The 11849-nt window shown below is 41.6% G+C and overlaps 2 protein-coding genes across 7 annotated transcripts in view; one reads left to right on the forward strand and one right to left on the reverse strand.

The window, feature by feature from the left end:
* The window catches only part of fndc3bb (fibronectin type III domain containing 3Bb), a 49146-nt gene extending 41988 nt beyond the window's left edge, over positions 1-7158 (forward strand). For 4 of the 6 annotated variants that reach the window (XM_028967523.1, XM_028967527.1, XM_028967524.1 and 1 more), the window contains 3 exons: positions 1530-1696; positions 1915-2045; positions 4913-7158. In XM_028967523.1, the coding sequence (XP_028823356.1) occupies positions 1530-1696; positions 1915-2045; positions 4913-5230 (616 nt within the window). In that variant the 3' untranslated portion in view covers positions 5231-7158. The remainder of the gene's footprint in view (positions 1-1529; positions 1697-1914; positions 2046-4912) is intronic. The other 2 variants (XM_028967526.1, XM_028967529.1) reach the window with 2 other exon arrangements.
* A 1573-nt stretch (positions 7159-8731) lies between these two features.
* ghsrb (growth hormone secretagogue receptor b) lies at positions 8732-10968 on the reverse strand. The gene is made up of 2 exons (XM_028967530.1): positions 10025-10968; positions 8732-9326 (listed from the first exon to the last, which is right to left on the reverse strand). The coding sequence occupies exons 1-2, from the start codon at positions 10815-10817 to the stop codon at positions 8941-8943; spliced, it is 1179 nt and encodes a 392-aa protein (XP_028823363.1). The 5' UTR covers positions 10818-10968; the 3' UTR covers positions 8732-8940.
* Between the last annotated feature and the right edge of the window lie 881 nt (positions 10969-11849).

Consider the following 11849-nt stretch of genomic DNA (forward strand, 5'->3'; position numbering starts at 1 on the left):
TTCATTACTTCCTGAACTCACTCTTTGGGGAGATGTTTTACCCCTCTAGGTAAAAATGACCTCGTATTAATGCCGTCCTGCGTATATAATGGATATTGAGGCAATGCAAATGCCCATGTGCATCTGATCACATTTCGTTTGTTCACAGTGTTCTAAATTACAATGGGGACGGGCTGACCTGTTAATGATTTAATAAAAGCTGAGCAGATTTGGAATTGATTCTGTTGGAATAGTTTTATTTGTTTACATTTTGGTAAGTCTCAGTCAAACCCTTTCGAGTGTGTGGGACTCATCAGGGTTTGAAGGATCCTCTGTCAAGTTGTGAGATCCGCCGTATATAAGAATCTTTGTGCTTTTTTTTGGAGGTTGTCAGGGTTGTTTTGTGTGCTTGTTTTGTGCTGTTATCTGGTGACCATGTGAATTCTTAATGTAAAAAAAGTTTGCTAAGTGTGTGTAGTGGACAAATCTTCAAGCCAGGATAATTTGTTAGAGGTCAAATGCATGTATTTCATTATCAACATCTTGTCATTCTATTTAATGCATTAATTATTTGCTTCACTTATCTGGTTCAGTTCTGATGACACTGCTAGTTTATTACTTCTGCAAATGCAAGGAAAGGGGATTGCCTTCCCTAAAACGAACCCAACTGGGAATGATCCTTGAGTTTGAATAACACCACACCACGCTTAATCACAGTATTGCTTTTTTTTTATGGATTTTTTGGCATTTATCAGACACCCTTAAGCAGAATGATTTATCAGTAGTTACAGGGACAGTCCCCCTCGAGCAACTCCGGGTTAAGTGTCTTCCTCAGGGACACAATGGTAGTTAGTGGCGTTTAAACCTTCTCACTAGGGTACCATGACCACAGAAGACATTGGTTTGTGTCAGTTCACATCACTACCCATACTGTTGTGTTACCAGTGTTCCTTCTACTGTCTCCTGCCTGTTAATCTTGTATGTGTCCTTTGCCATTTTCAAGTCCCACATACTAGGCAGACCTCTTGCCATACATTTTCTTTCATTCTGCTTTAGGAGACCGCTTCTCTTTGAGGCTCCCTCTGTGTTTGGGGGAGCACTGGTTTCCCTTTTATTTAAAACACACATTGTGGTTGTCAATGTTCTCTCATTGGATGGTTAAATGGTTGTCATGACAACATGTCCCATGGATAAGGACATGGTTCTCTGGTCTTTTAAACGCAGGTTTTATGTTGTATTTACGTACTGTATGTACTTATTAGACCCAAATTCAGGTTAGACAGAAAATCCTTTCTTCCCCCTTGTTTAACACTAACAATATATTGAGCCACATTACACTAGTAGTCATCTGGCTTAGATATTTAATCTAAATAAATATTATAAAACATACATTATTATAAAAAAAAAAAAAAGTGGTTGCTGACTGGAAGTGTAATTTGTGTTTTAGGAGTAGCTTTCCCATCCTGATAAATCATAAAAAACAAACATGCTTTCATGTTTTAATGTCAATAAAACATTTTAAAATAGGTTTGTTTCCTTTTGTTTTCTAGGTATATTGTCATTTACAGAGGGCCGAGCCACACTTTCAGGGTGCAGCGGCTGTGTGAATCAAGTCGCTACAGCTTCAGGATCCAGGCAGTGAGTGAGGCCGGAGAGGGGCCGTTTTCTGAGATCCACACGTTCTCTACAGCAAAATCTCTCCCCCCAACATTAAAAGGTATCTCTCTTTGGCTTCATCATTAGTGCTCTTGATTGCTGCTTTATCAATTAAAAGTTGGCTTTGTGAAATATTGTGAAATTGCACGAGCACTTTATAAATGCAATGTTAGTGTTTTTTTTTTTTTTTTTTTTTTTTCTGTCTCTCTCCCTATGAATCACTATGAATCATTGTTTGAAGCAATATTGGTTGTAACCATGCTGTGTCTCTTCTCACTGAAGCACCAAGAGTTGCTCAGGTGGAAGGCAATGGTTGTGAGGTCACCTGGGAGGCGGTTCCACCAATGAAAGGAGATCGCATTGCCTATCTACTCCATGTTCTGGGCGGGAGAGATTCTGAATACAAACAGGTTGGTCCATATGGAAATGAAAGTATAAAGACATTAATAAAAATCGACACTCATTGCTGTCTATACTACTCAAATTCAAGATTCAAGTATACCATGTATTGAAGTAATGTTCCATTGTATTGAAATAATGCTACTATTACTGCACCATCTGTCCTGCGATTTAAATCAACATAATTAGAGTGCAGAAAATGTAACATGTTCATGCATCCATGAGCATATTCAAGTTGTCTGCGTGTAATATATTTCTGGTGTCTTATTATTTGAAAGCCATCTCTCTTTCTTTTTTTTTTTTTGCTGTGTTACACATGCTGCAATTTTGAAAATCAATATGCTATTTTTTTCCCCGTCCAATTTTGTACTGCAGCAATTACTGATGTTTATAGATTTTTTATTGAGCTCAAGACTCTTCTCAAGTACATCAAAATAAGAACTGATTATAGCTTCATCTGAATTAGTGTATGGAATTCAATCTCTAACTTTTAATTACTTTGGCCTTTTGGCGGTTTGTCTAGAGTTTTAGTTTGGTTTTATATATAGATGTTTTATTTTATAATCATCAATTATCTGCATGGACCTTATGTGCAAATAGGCTCAAACACATAATGCTGGCACAAATAAGAAAAGTAAGACCCCAGACAAAGGGTTCATGAATTGAAATGAACGAATGAAGACCGTTTGAGAGGTGAAATGGGCTCTAATTGGAAGAGAACCGGCTTTTCGATCACCTGCTGGTTTTGACAGCAGTGGTTTAACTTCGCCCATTTAATTCTCAGCCAGTCACAAAGCGTGCATTTTTTTTACATTTATTTTACCTTTTTGTCTGTTTTGTTAGATTCTTGGTGACGTGTCCTATTTCCTTCATAATTTTGTGGCTGTAACTTGGTAGAGACAAAAGCATGTGCTTGTAGTCCTTGGTACATCTCACAAAAGCAGGGATGGAACAAAGAATACACTGTAGGGTTGCTGTATGAAGACTGAGCCTAAATCCGTAATAATCTGTCTAGACTGTGTAACTTGATTCTGGATAATACAGCTTCACTTGGTGGGCCAATAATATTTGGACCTTTTAATAATAGCCCCCCCTCCTTCCGTTTGTTTATTTGCTGTTTGTCAAACTGAAGACCCTGCAATTAATGATGAGATGGGTGATATAACAGACATTATGACATCGCTATCAGAACTAGGCCGTCCATCCATGTTATGTAGGTGGATTGCTTTAATTGACTTCCTGTAGTGTTCAGCCCATGCAATTAAAACGTGGCTTTATGTTTTCATGATCGATTTAGACCAAAATGAATAAATAAATAACCCAGTTGCCTCTCGTTTGACCTGAACAAGGCGCTCTTCCTAAAGGTCTTGTAACACTTCCTAGTTTTCTCTCAGGACTGTGCACCGATGTGATCAGGAAACGTGCAGATGTCAGATCGGCATGTAATGAGGCCGCTCAGCGCAAACTGACAGTTGTGCCCTTTCCTTGTGACACTCATATGCTTTGTTTTTCAGCTAAATAAGAGGGTGATATGCTGCCTGGTTGTGGGGGGGGGGGAAAGCATGTTCTCATGAGAGCAGGACCAGTTACTGTCGAGAAATTAAACAAATTGCACCTTTTTGTTGTTGAAAAAATGTATTTTTCCCCACTAATTTCCTCGGGGTGCTGCTGTTAATCATGCCGCTTATTTGAGCATAATTCCCCAGCTCAGCCCACATGCATGCAGAACAAACATGCGTGCAGAACCCATGTACCTTTTGTTCCCAAATGTGTCCTCAGAAATACAGGTAGGCAGAGGGTGTACGTTGTAGCTGCATAAATTGTCTGAAATTAAACGTAATGTTAGTGCCAACCACGTTTTGAATGCGCTTGTGCTTGTCATTTTCTTTGTCTAAGCTCTATAACTCAGGCAAATTGCTGATTGGGCAGGAATTCTGGTTATGTTAAGTTGAGATTCAAGGGAATAATTCAACACTAGGTTCACATAACAAACCTTTGCAAAAAAGTAATTGTGACGGAACACATTACTGAATATTTCTACTCAATCTTCCTTTTACATGTGGCCCTTCACTTCATACTATTCCAGTCTCCAGCCTTATACTCCTCTCCTGTTGACTCATGTAGTCTCCAAATAGTGGAGGAACCCTTTCAGATTAAAGAGCAAGTATCTCCTTAAGAACTTCACACTGCCCCCTAGTGGACTTGTACAAGGAGTCATGTAATTAACGTTTCAGAGACCAGGTGGCTTTATAGTGAAATATAATGCTAAGTAAAGATGCTAAATCTGTTTTCTGTTTTCATTTATCGATACAAAATGATTCCAAAGTCAGTACTGATGAGACCTTTCACATTTCCCAGATGTCTCTCAGTTTTGAATTGACTTAACTGAACATAAGCAGCAGAAATGTAGTTAAGAAGGGCGGAAAAGTTTGAGCCAAGTGTCCTCATTTGGATTCTGTTACACAATGGATTTCTGCATTGTCTGCATCCTACATGGCGAGAGTGCGATGTTTTCGTGTGGCTGCTGCTTCCGTAACATAAAGCTGCCGTTTGCCACAGCCGAGTGAAAGGCTTTTTCATTACTCTCCAGATGAAGAGGGGGTGTACATCATCTGTGGAGCGGAATAATTTTGATTATGCTGCAGGTGGTATCTTTCAAGTCACTTTTTGATTTATTTGATTTTGTCACTCAGGATGTAGGGTTTATAGAAACCCCTATCAAAGGTTTGGGCTCAAGAGTCTCTCAGTCTGAAATCTCATTACTTCTCTTATTTCAGCCTTCATATGTCATAGCATGAATATTGTAGGTGGCCTGGGGATCGGTGTCAGTGCATGCTGGGTAACTGCTCTGTCCCTCCACTCTGCCTCACGCTCGCAGGTGTTCAAAGGAGAGGACACCACCTTTCAGCTCTCCGGCTTGCAGTGGAACACAGACTACCGCTTCCGCGTGTGCGTGTGCAGGCGCAGCGCAGACGCCTCTCAGGAGCTCTGTGGGTCCTTCAGCCCCGCCTCTCACTTCACCCCTTGCCGATCGGACCTAGCCCTCGCCGTGGAGACCAGCAGTGCCAGCGCGCCTGCAGCAAAGGCCTTTGGAATAGCCTCCACAGATGGACAGTTTGCCACCATGATGGTGGTGGGACTGGCCTTCTTATCCTTCCTCATGGCCTTCATCCTGCAGTTCTTTCTCGTGGAGTGACAAAGGGAGAACGAATGGGAAGTTTTATCAAATAATATAGGGGAAACAGGAGTTTAACTTGAGGGATATTTTCTTTTCTTGTGTATTACACATTGTAGTCTCCTGTAGGTGACCTTTTCTCTGTTCCCCTCTACCCTAAAGGATTTAGGAGACAGTTGGCTTTATTGTGCCAGTTAGAAAAACTGCCAACCTGAAAATTAGTAAGGAAAAGTGTTTTTATGGTTTTTTTTTTGTTGTTTTCTTTCCTTTTTTTTTTTTAAATATATATTTTCTACATTGCAAATCTGATGTAACGTCCCCAGTTTTCTCTACACCTGTTAAATGTATTTATGTTTGTACTGTTTTTTTTTTTGTTTTTTTTTTGTGAGTGATGCAGCTTTAACATCGCCGGTTAAGGGATATGTAAGTGGCCTTCTAATTTGTGAAATCACAAATGATGCGCTGTGGCTTTCAACAGTAATTCACTAAACAACTGGCAGTTGGGATCAACCCTTGTTTCCACCGTGCATTCAGCAACACTGAATCATGCTATTAGCTGAATGCTGCATATTTTTAGAATCAAAATTGGAGACTAACTGACCCCGAGTTGTCGGTTGCAGAGTGAATGGCGCTGCTCCTGCGTGAGCAAATGCGTTGTTGTCACATTAGCGTCGCCTTCCTACTATTATACTAAATTTCAGCTTCTTAATGGCACAACTTGCACCTTTTTTTTGGTTTTGTTTTTTATTTTTAACATCTACTTAGCAATCTCATGGTGCATTTGATATGGAAAAAAGGGAAGTGTCCTTGAGTCTTTCTTGGGGTCCTAAAATCCAGATCCAAAGAGGGTCTTTCAGCAACTCAAGCCTTTTGGCAACTGATGACGTGAAGCCTGGAATGTACCTCAGGGACTCGTTTATTTATTTATTTTTTTGATAGAGGGATGGATTTGCGTTCCAGGGTTGCCGTGTCAGAACCCACCCTTCTTTCTCAACGTCGCTGCGTGTGGTTGTTTTGTTCCACTGTTCTTTTATTAGCCTTAATGTGATTACTCTAGTGGAGACTACAGTATACACTATTCATAAATGTTTACTAGCTCGATCATACCTTAACCAAAGTTAATGAGCAAGTAAGGTATAACAGTTGTTAGGTTTATTTATGCTACATATTTCAAACAGTACTTTATAATGCAAATCACAGTGCAATCTACATTTATTTATTTTATTAAAGAAATCAAAATAACTGTCATACAATATTTTGTCATGTAGCATGTCTTGTAGTCTTTATACCTTTTCATTAAGAATTTACTTTTCTTTTTAAAATAAATATATATATTTTTAATAGTCTCAGAACAGCATTCCTAATATGATTTAACCTGTTTTTAAACCTTTTTTTTTTTTTTTTTTTACTCTTTCTAACATCAGAAAATGTCAAAAGAATGAAGTAAACAGATGCTGAATTTAGTAGCTGCGGCCCACATATTTGGCATTATTTTTGTAAACTCTGTAAACTCTGTTGATGTGAGGCTGCTTTAACACTACATGCTAAACTTGAACTGGTAACACATTTTAAGGTTTGATTTAACGTTTACTCCTGCTGAAAGTTTTATTTGAAAGATCCATGTTTTTATTAAATGGGGGTTTCTCTACCCTAACCCTTCAACTTTAATTGCACCCTTCAGGATTTTAAACCATTGCCCTTTAAAGTAATAATTGTGCGTGTTAATGCCAGTTTAAAAAAAAAAAAAAATCCACGCTGCCGTTGTCATTTTTTTAATGTAATCATGGTTCAACAATAATTGTACATTGTAATCATAGACTTGTTATGGAATACTACCATACCCATTATAATGTATAGATTTTGAAAATACTACCTTTTGTATTTAAGATGATTATGTATCTGTAGCATATATGTAATATATTTATGCACAATAAAATGTTTTAAGTTTCTCTTCTCTTGATTGTTTGGCCACCAGATGTATTTGACGTTGAATTCATGGCGTCGTTTTATGGCCTTATTTGTAGCTTTGACAGTGAGCGAGGTCTAGGAAGTGGCCCGAGTGAACGTTTACAGCCCATTTCAGAACGACTGTCTTCCTGAGTTGATGCTGGTCTCTGGTTAGAGAAACGCAGCACTGCCAAATGAATAAATGTGTTTTCAGGAGATTTTGACAACTAATTGCAAAATATGTGTACACACAGTTGATGAATGTTCATTTGTAAGTTTAAATATGAAAATAAATGGCACACAGTTTGTAAGTAAGATTTTATACAATTTGTAATACATTCAACAAGAGAATTTTGGCATGTTCCTTTGTGCTCTTTTAGTTGCTCCACAGATGCAGTATACTTTAATATCTTGTCCACGCTGAACAAAAACAATTAGCTTTTTTTTTTTTTTTTTTTCTTTTCTTTCTTCCTCTCCCTGCCTGAATGTGAACACATACAAAAGCCTTTTTTATGCCACCGTTAACTAACAATATTACTTGATGTAACAGAAGCAGATTATATTACGATCAAAAACATATACCCCCCCCTCCTCCCTTGTTAATGCAATGCAAATGTAAGTGCACTTTCTGTTGGCCCAGGTACAGTAACACTGATTCACATGCATAAGTTCAGACAACGATAATACTTGTACAGCTTTCAGCACATTCCCCTTCCATTTAAGGGTCGTTTACAGGGCTTACATCTACAGTGCTTGCTATTGTCATCCAGTATTTAGAACAGTTTAAGGCAGTTTCAAGTATATTTAAGTGTTTAAGTTGTAAACATACTTTATGACTTAAATGAATCATTAGATGATTTAAAAAGTCAAGTGATTGCACCAGCGCAGCACATGGTGCACACAGCAAAATGACTGCGTTTATTCCACCATATCGAGCAGTGGGCAGCCATGAAAGGCGCCTGTTGAGCAGTGTGTGGGGACGGTAGCTTGCTCGAAGGGACCGTGGTGGTTTGGAATATGAACCCGCAACCTTGTGATTATTTCTGAGTTATTTGTTTGTTTTATTCATGTATATTTACATTATTCTGCTGTCTTGTGTCTCTGTTTGTGAGATGTGGCAGTCACCACACAAACAGTTTCCTAGGGGATAAATAAGAGTTTATTCTGATTCTTACCCGTTAGGCCACCACTACCACAAGAATTATGTTGGAATGAATCAAATTTCATTATGTGTGTCAATTATCATTTGTATAGTGTAACAAAAAAAATCATTTTGTGCTTGTTTATTTGTCTGCTGTGCTTTTTAATTAGGTGTTGCGTTTATTTAGTTATAATTAGAGGGTCAATGTCGTTCAATACGTTGCCAGGTCCGCTTATTATAAGCTACATGAAACCTGTTTTAAAAAGCTTACTTAAAAATCCATTTTGACCATCACGAGTTGTAAACAATTATTTGCAGTTTTGTTTTTTGTTCTGTTAATAATGTAATTTACAAATATTAGCAAGGGTTTTAGTTGAGCTATTTAACATTATGAGTCTTGTCTCGAAAATGCGAAATTGCGTGTTTATTTTATAAAATAAAAACACACGAATCTATTTGCACCTTATTTCTAAATAAATGCACAAATAACTTTATAAGCAATATAGCAAGTGTCTGTACATTTTAAATATTCAAACCAGTCCAGAATGGTTTTTGTGTTAAGTGCGCCCTACTATCCTCTTACTAGCTTATCTCGACACCTGGCAACCCCGACAGGGTTCCGCGACCACCGAACCCAGCAGAATCATCGATGCACCACCCATCGCGGCCCGGGCCTGCACCCCTCCGCGGTCCGTAGTGTCCACTCGTCGCGTCCCTGCAGTCCCCCCGCGGACGTGTGCGTCCACTCGCACTCGACCCTGTCCGCGTTGACGGGGACCGAGCCGCACCCCTCCGCCGACTGTCCCGCCCAGAGCAGCTTGCAGGCCGCCGCCCGGTACTTCTTGGACATGATGTTGTACAGGATGGGGTTGATCGCCGCGCTGAGGTAGAACAGCACGAACGACACCAGGTTGCAGTACTCGCTGATCTGGGAGATGAGGGCGGAGTTTCCCTCCGAAGACTTGGAGAAGAGGTACCGACCCACGTGGAAAGGCAACCAGCAGAGAACAAAAGCCATGACCACCACAGCTGCAGAAGATCCAAAATGTTCATCAATTGCTGATTTATATAAAAATCAATGTCGGAACACATATTGACATCTATCTATCTATCTATCTAGAGAGTATGGCAAGCCAAACAGGAAGTGTGTGTGTGTGTATATATATATATATATATATATATATATATATATATATATATATACACACACACACACACACACACACACACACACACACACACACACACACACACACACACAAATAAAATTACATTTACATTTACAGCATTTATCAGACGCCCTTATCCAGAGCGACTTACAATAAGTAGTTACAGGGACAGTCCCCCCCTGGAGCAACTCAGGGTTAAATGTCTTGCTCAGGGACACAATGGTAGTAAGTGGGATTTGAACCCGGGTCTTCTGGTTCATAGGCGAGTGTGTTACCCACTAGGCTACCGCCACCCTATGACAGGAAGCTGACTATTTGGAATGAAACAAATTTCATTGTATATATTATTTATTTCCTGTTTGGCTTCCCACAAGAGAGATATTTAAATATAAATTTAATAGTAATGATATTTATTTCTTGCTCTTTGCCAAATGCGGCAAATCTCTAGCGGACCCCGGGTGCGCATTCATGATCATGCACATCTTGACTGACTGAATGCTTTATTTAAGTACAAATGCAGACACAGTAATGAAGGTTTATGGTCGGTATAATGCTTACCCAGCATCTTGACAGTTTGCTTGTTGTTTTTGTCCCGGCTGGAGACGTTCGGGCCGAACGGGTCCCTCTTTCTCCTCCACAGCCTCCGGCCGATCAGGCTGTACAGGACCGTGAGACACAGAACCGGCAGGAAGAAGAAGACGCTGGACACCCACACCATCATGGTGAGGAGCCCGGAGCGGATGGCGTACTCCGTCGCCTTGCACTCGTTCGTCTCCCACGGGTTGGTGCCGTTCTCGTGCTCGACGCCCACCAGGATGAAGATGGGCCCGGCGCTGCAGAAGGCCACGGCCCAGAGCACGAAGATGACCCCCCTCACGCGGCCCCTGGTCACCACCACCTTGGCCCGGAGCGGGAAGCAGATGGCGAAGTACCTCTCCACGCTGAGCGCGGTGATGTGCAGGATGGTGGAGTAGGTGCAGCTCTCGCTCACGAACTGGAACAGCTTGCACAGCTGCTCCCCGAAGTTCCACGGGCGGTACCGCCAGACGCGGTACAGGTCCAGCGGCATGCAGAGGAAGATGAGCAGGTCGGAGAAAGCCATGCTGGACAGGTACAGGTTGGTGGTGGTGCGCATGTCTTTGTATTTGGCGACCACCAGGATGGTCGTGAGGTTCCCGGTCACCCCCACGAGGAACAGGAGCGCGCAGGTCACGGTTATCCCGGTCAGGATGGGCACTGGGAAGAGGTGCACGGGGTACTCGAAGTCCCCGGCCGTCTCGTTGCCCGCGAAGCCCCCATCACACAGGGCGAGGCTGAGGGGACAGATGGAGAGGTTGGTCCACTCTGCCATTACGCACGGCCGCTCCGCTCAGCTCCGGCGCAGCGACCATTTCTCACTGCCACCAAAAAGCTTCTCAAAAATACACATATTCACATGCTAATATTCAAGAGAATTATTTGTACAACCGTGGAAGAGGTTGGTTAATTGCCCGGAAAACGGAACAGAACTATGGCACCGCCATGGCGTGTTAAAGGTCTCCTTCGCGCTCCCGTCGGAAGAGTCACTGGCAGCCAGGAGACGTGTTACGTCGCACTGAAGCCTCGTAAGGTCTGTGCCGGTGGTCGCGCTGTTGAGGAGGTGGGGCTGCGTGGCGCCCTTCGCGCCAGTGGACATGCGCACAAGGGGTCGGTGGAAACGTTTCAGCGTTGCCACGAATAGGAGGGTGGACGCACTCGGTGCATTTAAACGTATCTTAAAACCACGCGTCGGCTCGGTCTGGCTTGTCCGGCAAACTTTTTAAGGGGTGAAATTGCTCGTCTTCTGCCATCTGCTGGATTCGGGCACAAACAGCAGCGAACGTGAAGGGGGAATTAAGACTAATCTGCACAATAAACGAGCCAATCGACCTGTTCCGAGTATGAGTTCGGATGGGAACAGAAATGTACTGTGCACATTGATTTTTCTAGGCTGTAATTAGAACAAGTGGACGAGTTTTCATTTACATTTACAGCATTTATCAGAGGCCCTTATCCAGAGCAACTTACAATCAGTAGGTACAGGGACAGTCCCCCCTCTGGAGACACTCAGGGTTAAGTGTCTTGCTCAGGGACACAATGGTAGTAAGTGGGATTTGAACCTGGGTGTTCTGGTTCATAGGCGAGTGTGTTACCCACTAAGTTAGTCGAGTCATATACAGAAAGTGTCGTGGTTAGTAATTCCCAGATTGATAATAAGGTGACTGATTTATTGAGTCTTTATATCTTTTTTTTATTTGACCTGGCAACCCGAATTGTATCCCAAAGACCAACTGCACTTTAACATCACACTGGAAATTGTGCAGTGGCGGCCTAGTGGGAAAGGAAGTGAACTCGGAACACCACA

Source organism: Denticeps clupeoides, chromosome 2 (assembly GCF_900700375.1).
Source record: "Denticeps clupeoides chromosome 2, fDenClu1.1, whole genome shotgun sequence".
NCBI classification, from domain to species: domain Eukaryota; kingdom Metazoa; phylum Chordata; class Actinopteri; order Clupeiformes; family Denticipitidae; genus Denticeps; species Denticeps clupeoides.

Bases quoted from the DNA above. Each gene is read 5' to 3' on its own strand.
- ghsrb (XM_028967530.1), bottom strand. From the start codon at position 10,817: ATGGCAGAGTGGACCAACCTCTCCATCTGTCCCCTCAGCCTCGCCCTG. The intron at 9,327-10,024 runs GTAAGCATTATA...GATCTTCTGCAG, and splicing joins GCAAACTGTCAAGATGCTGG to CTGTGGTGGTCATGGCTTTT.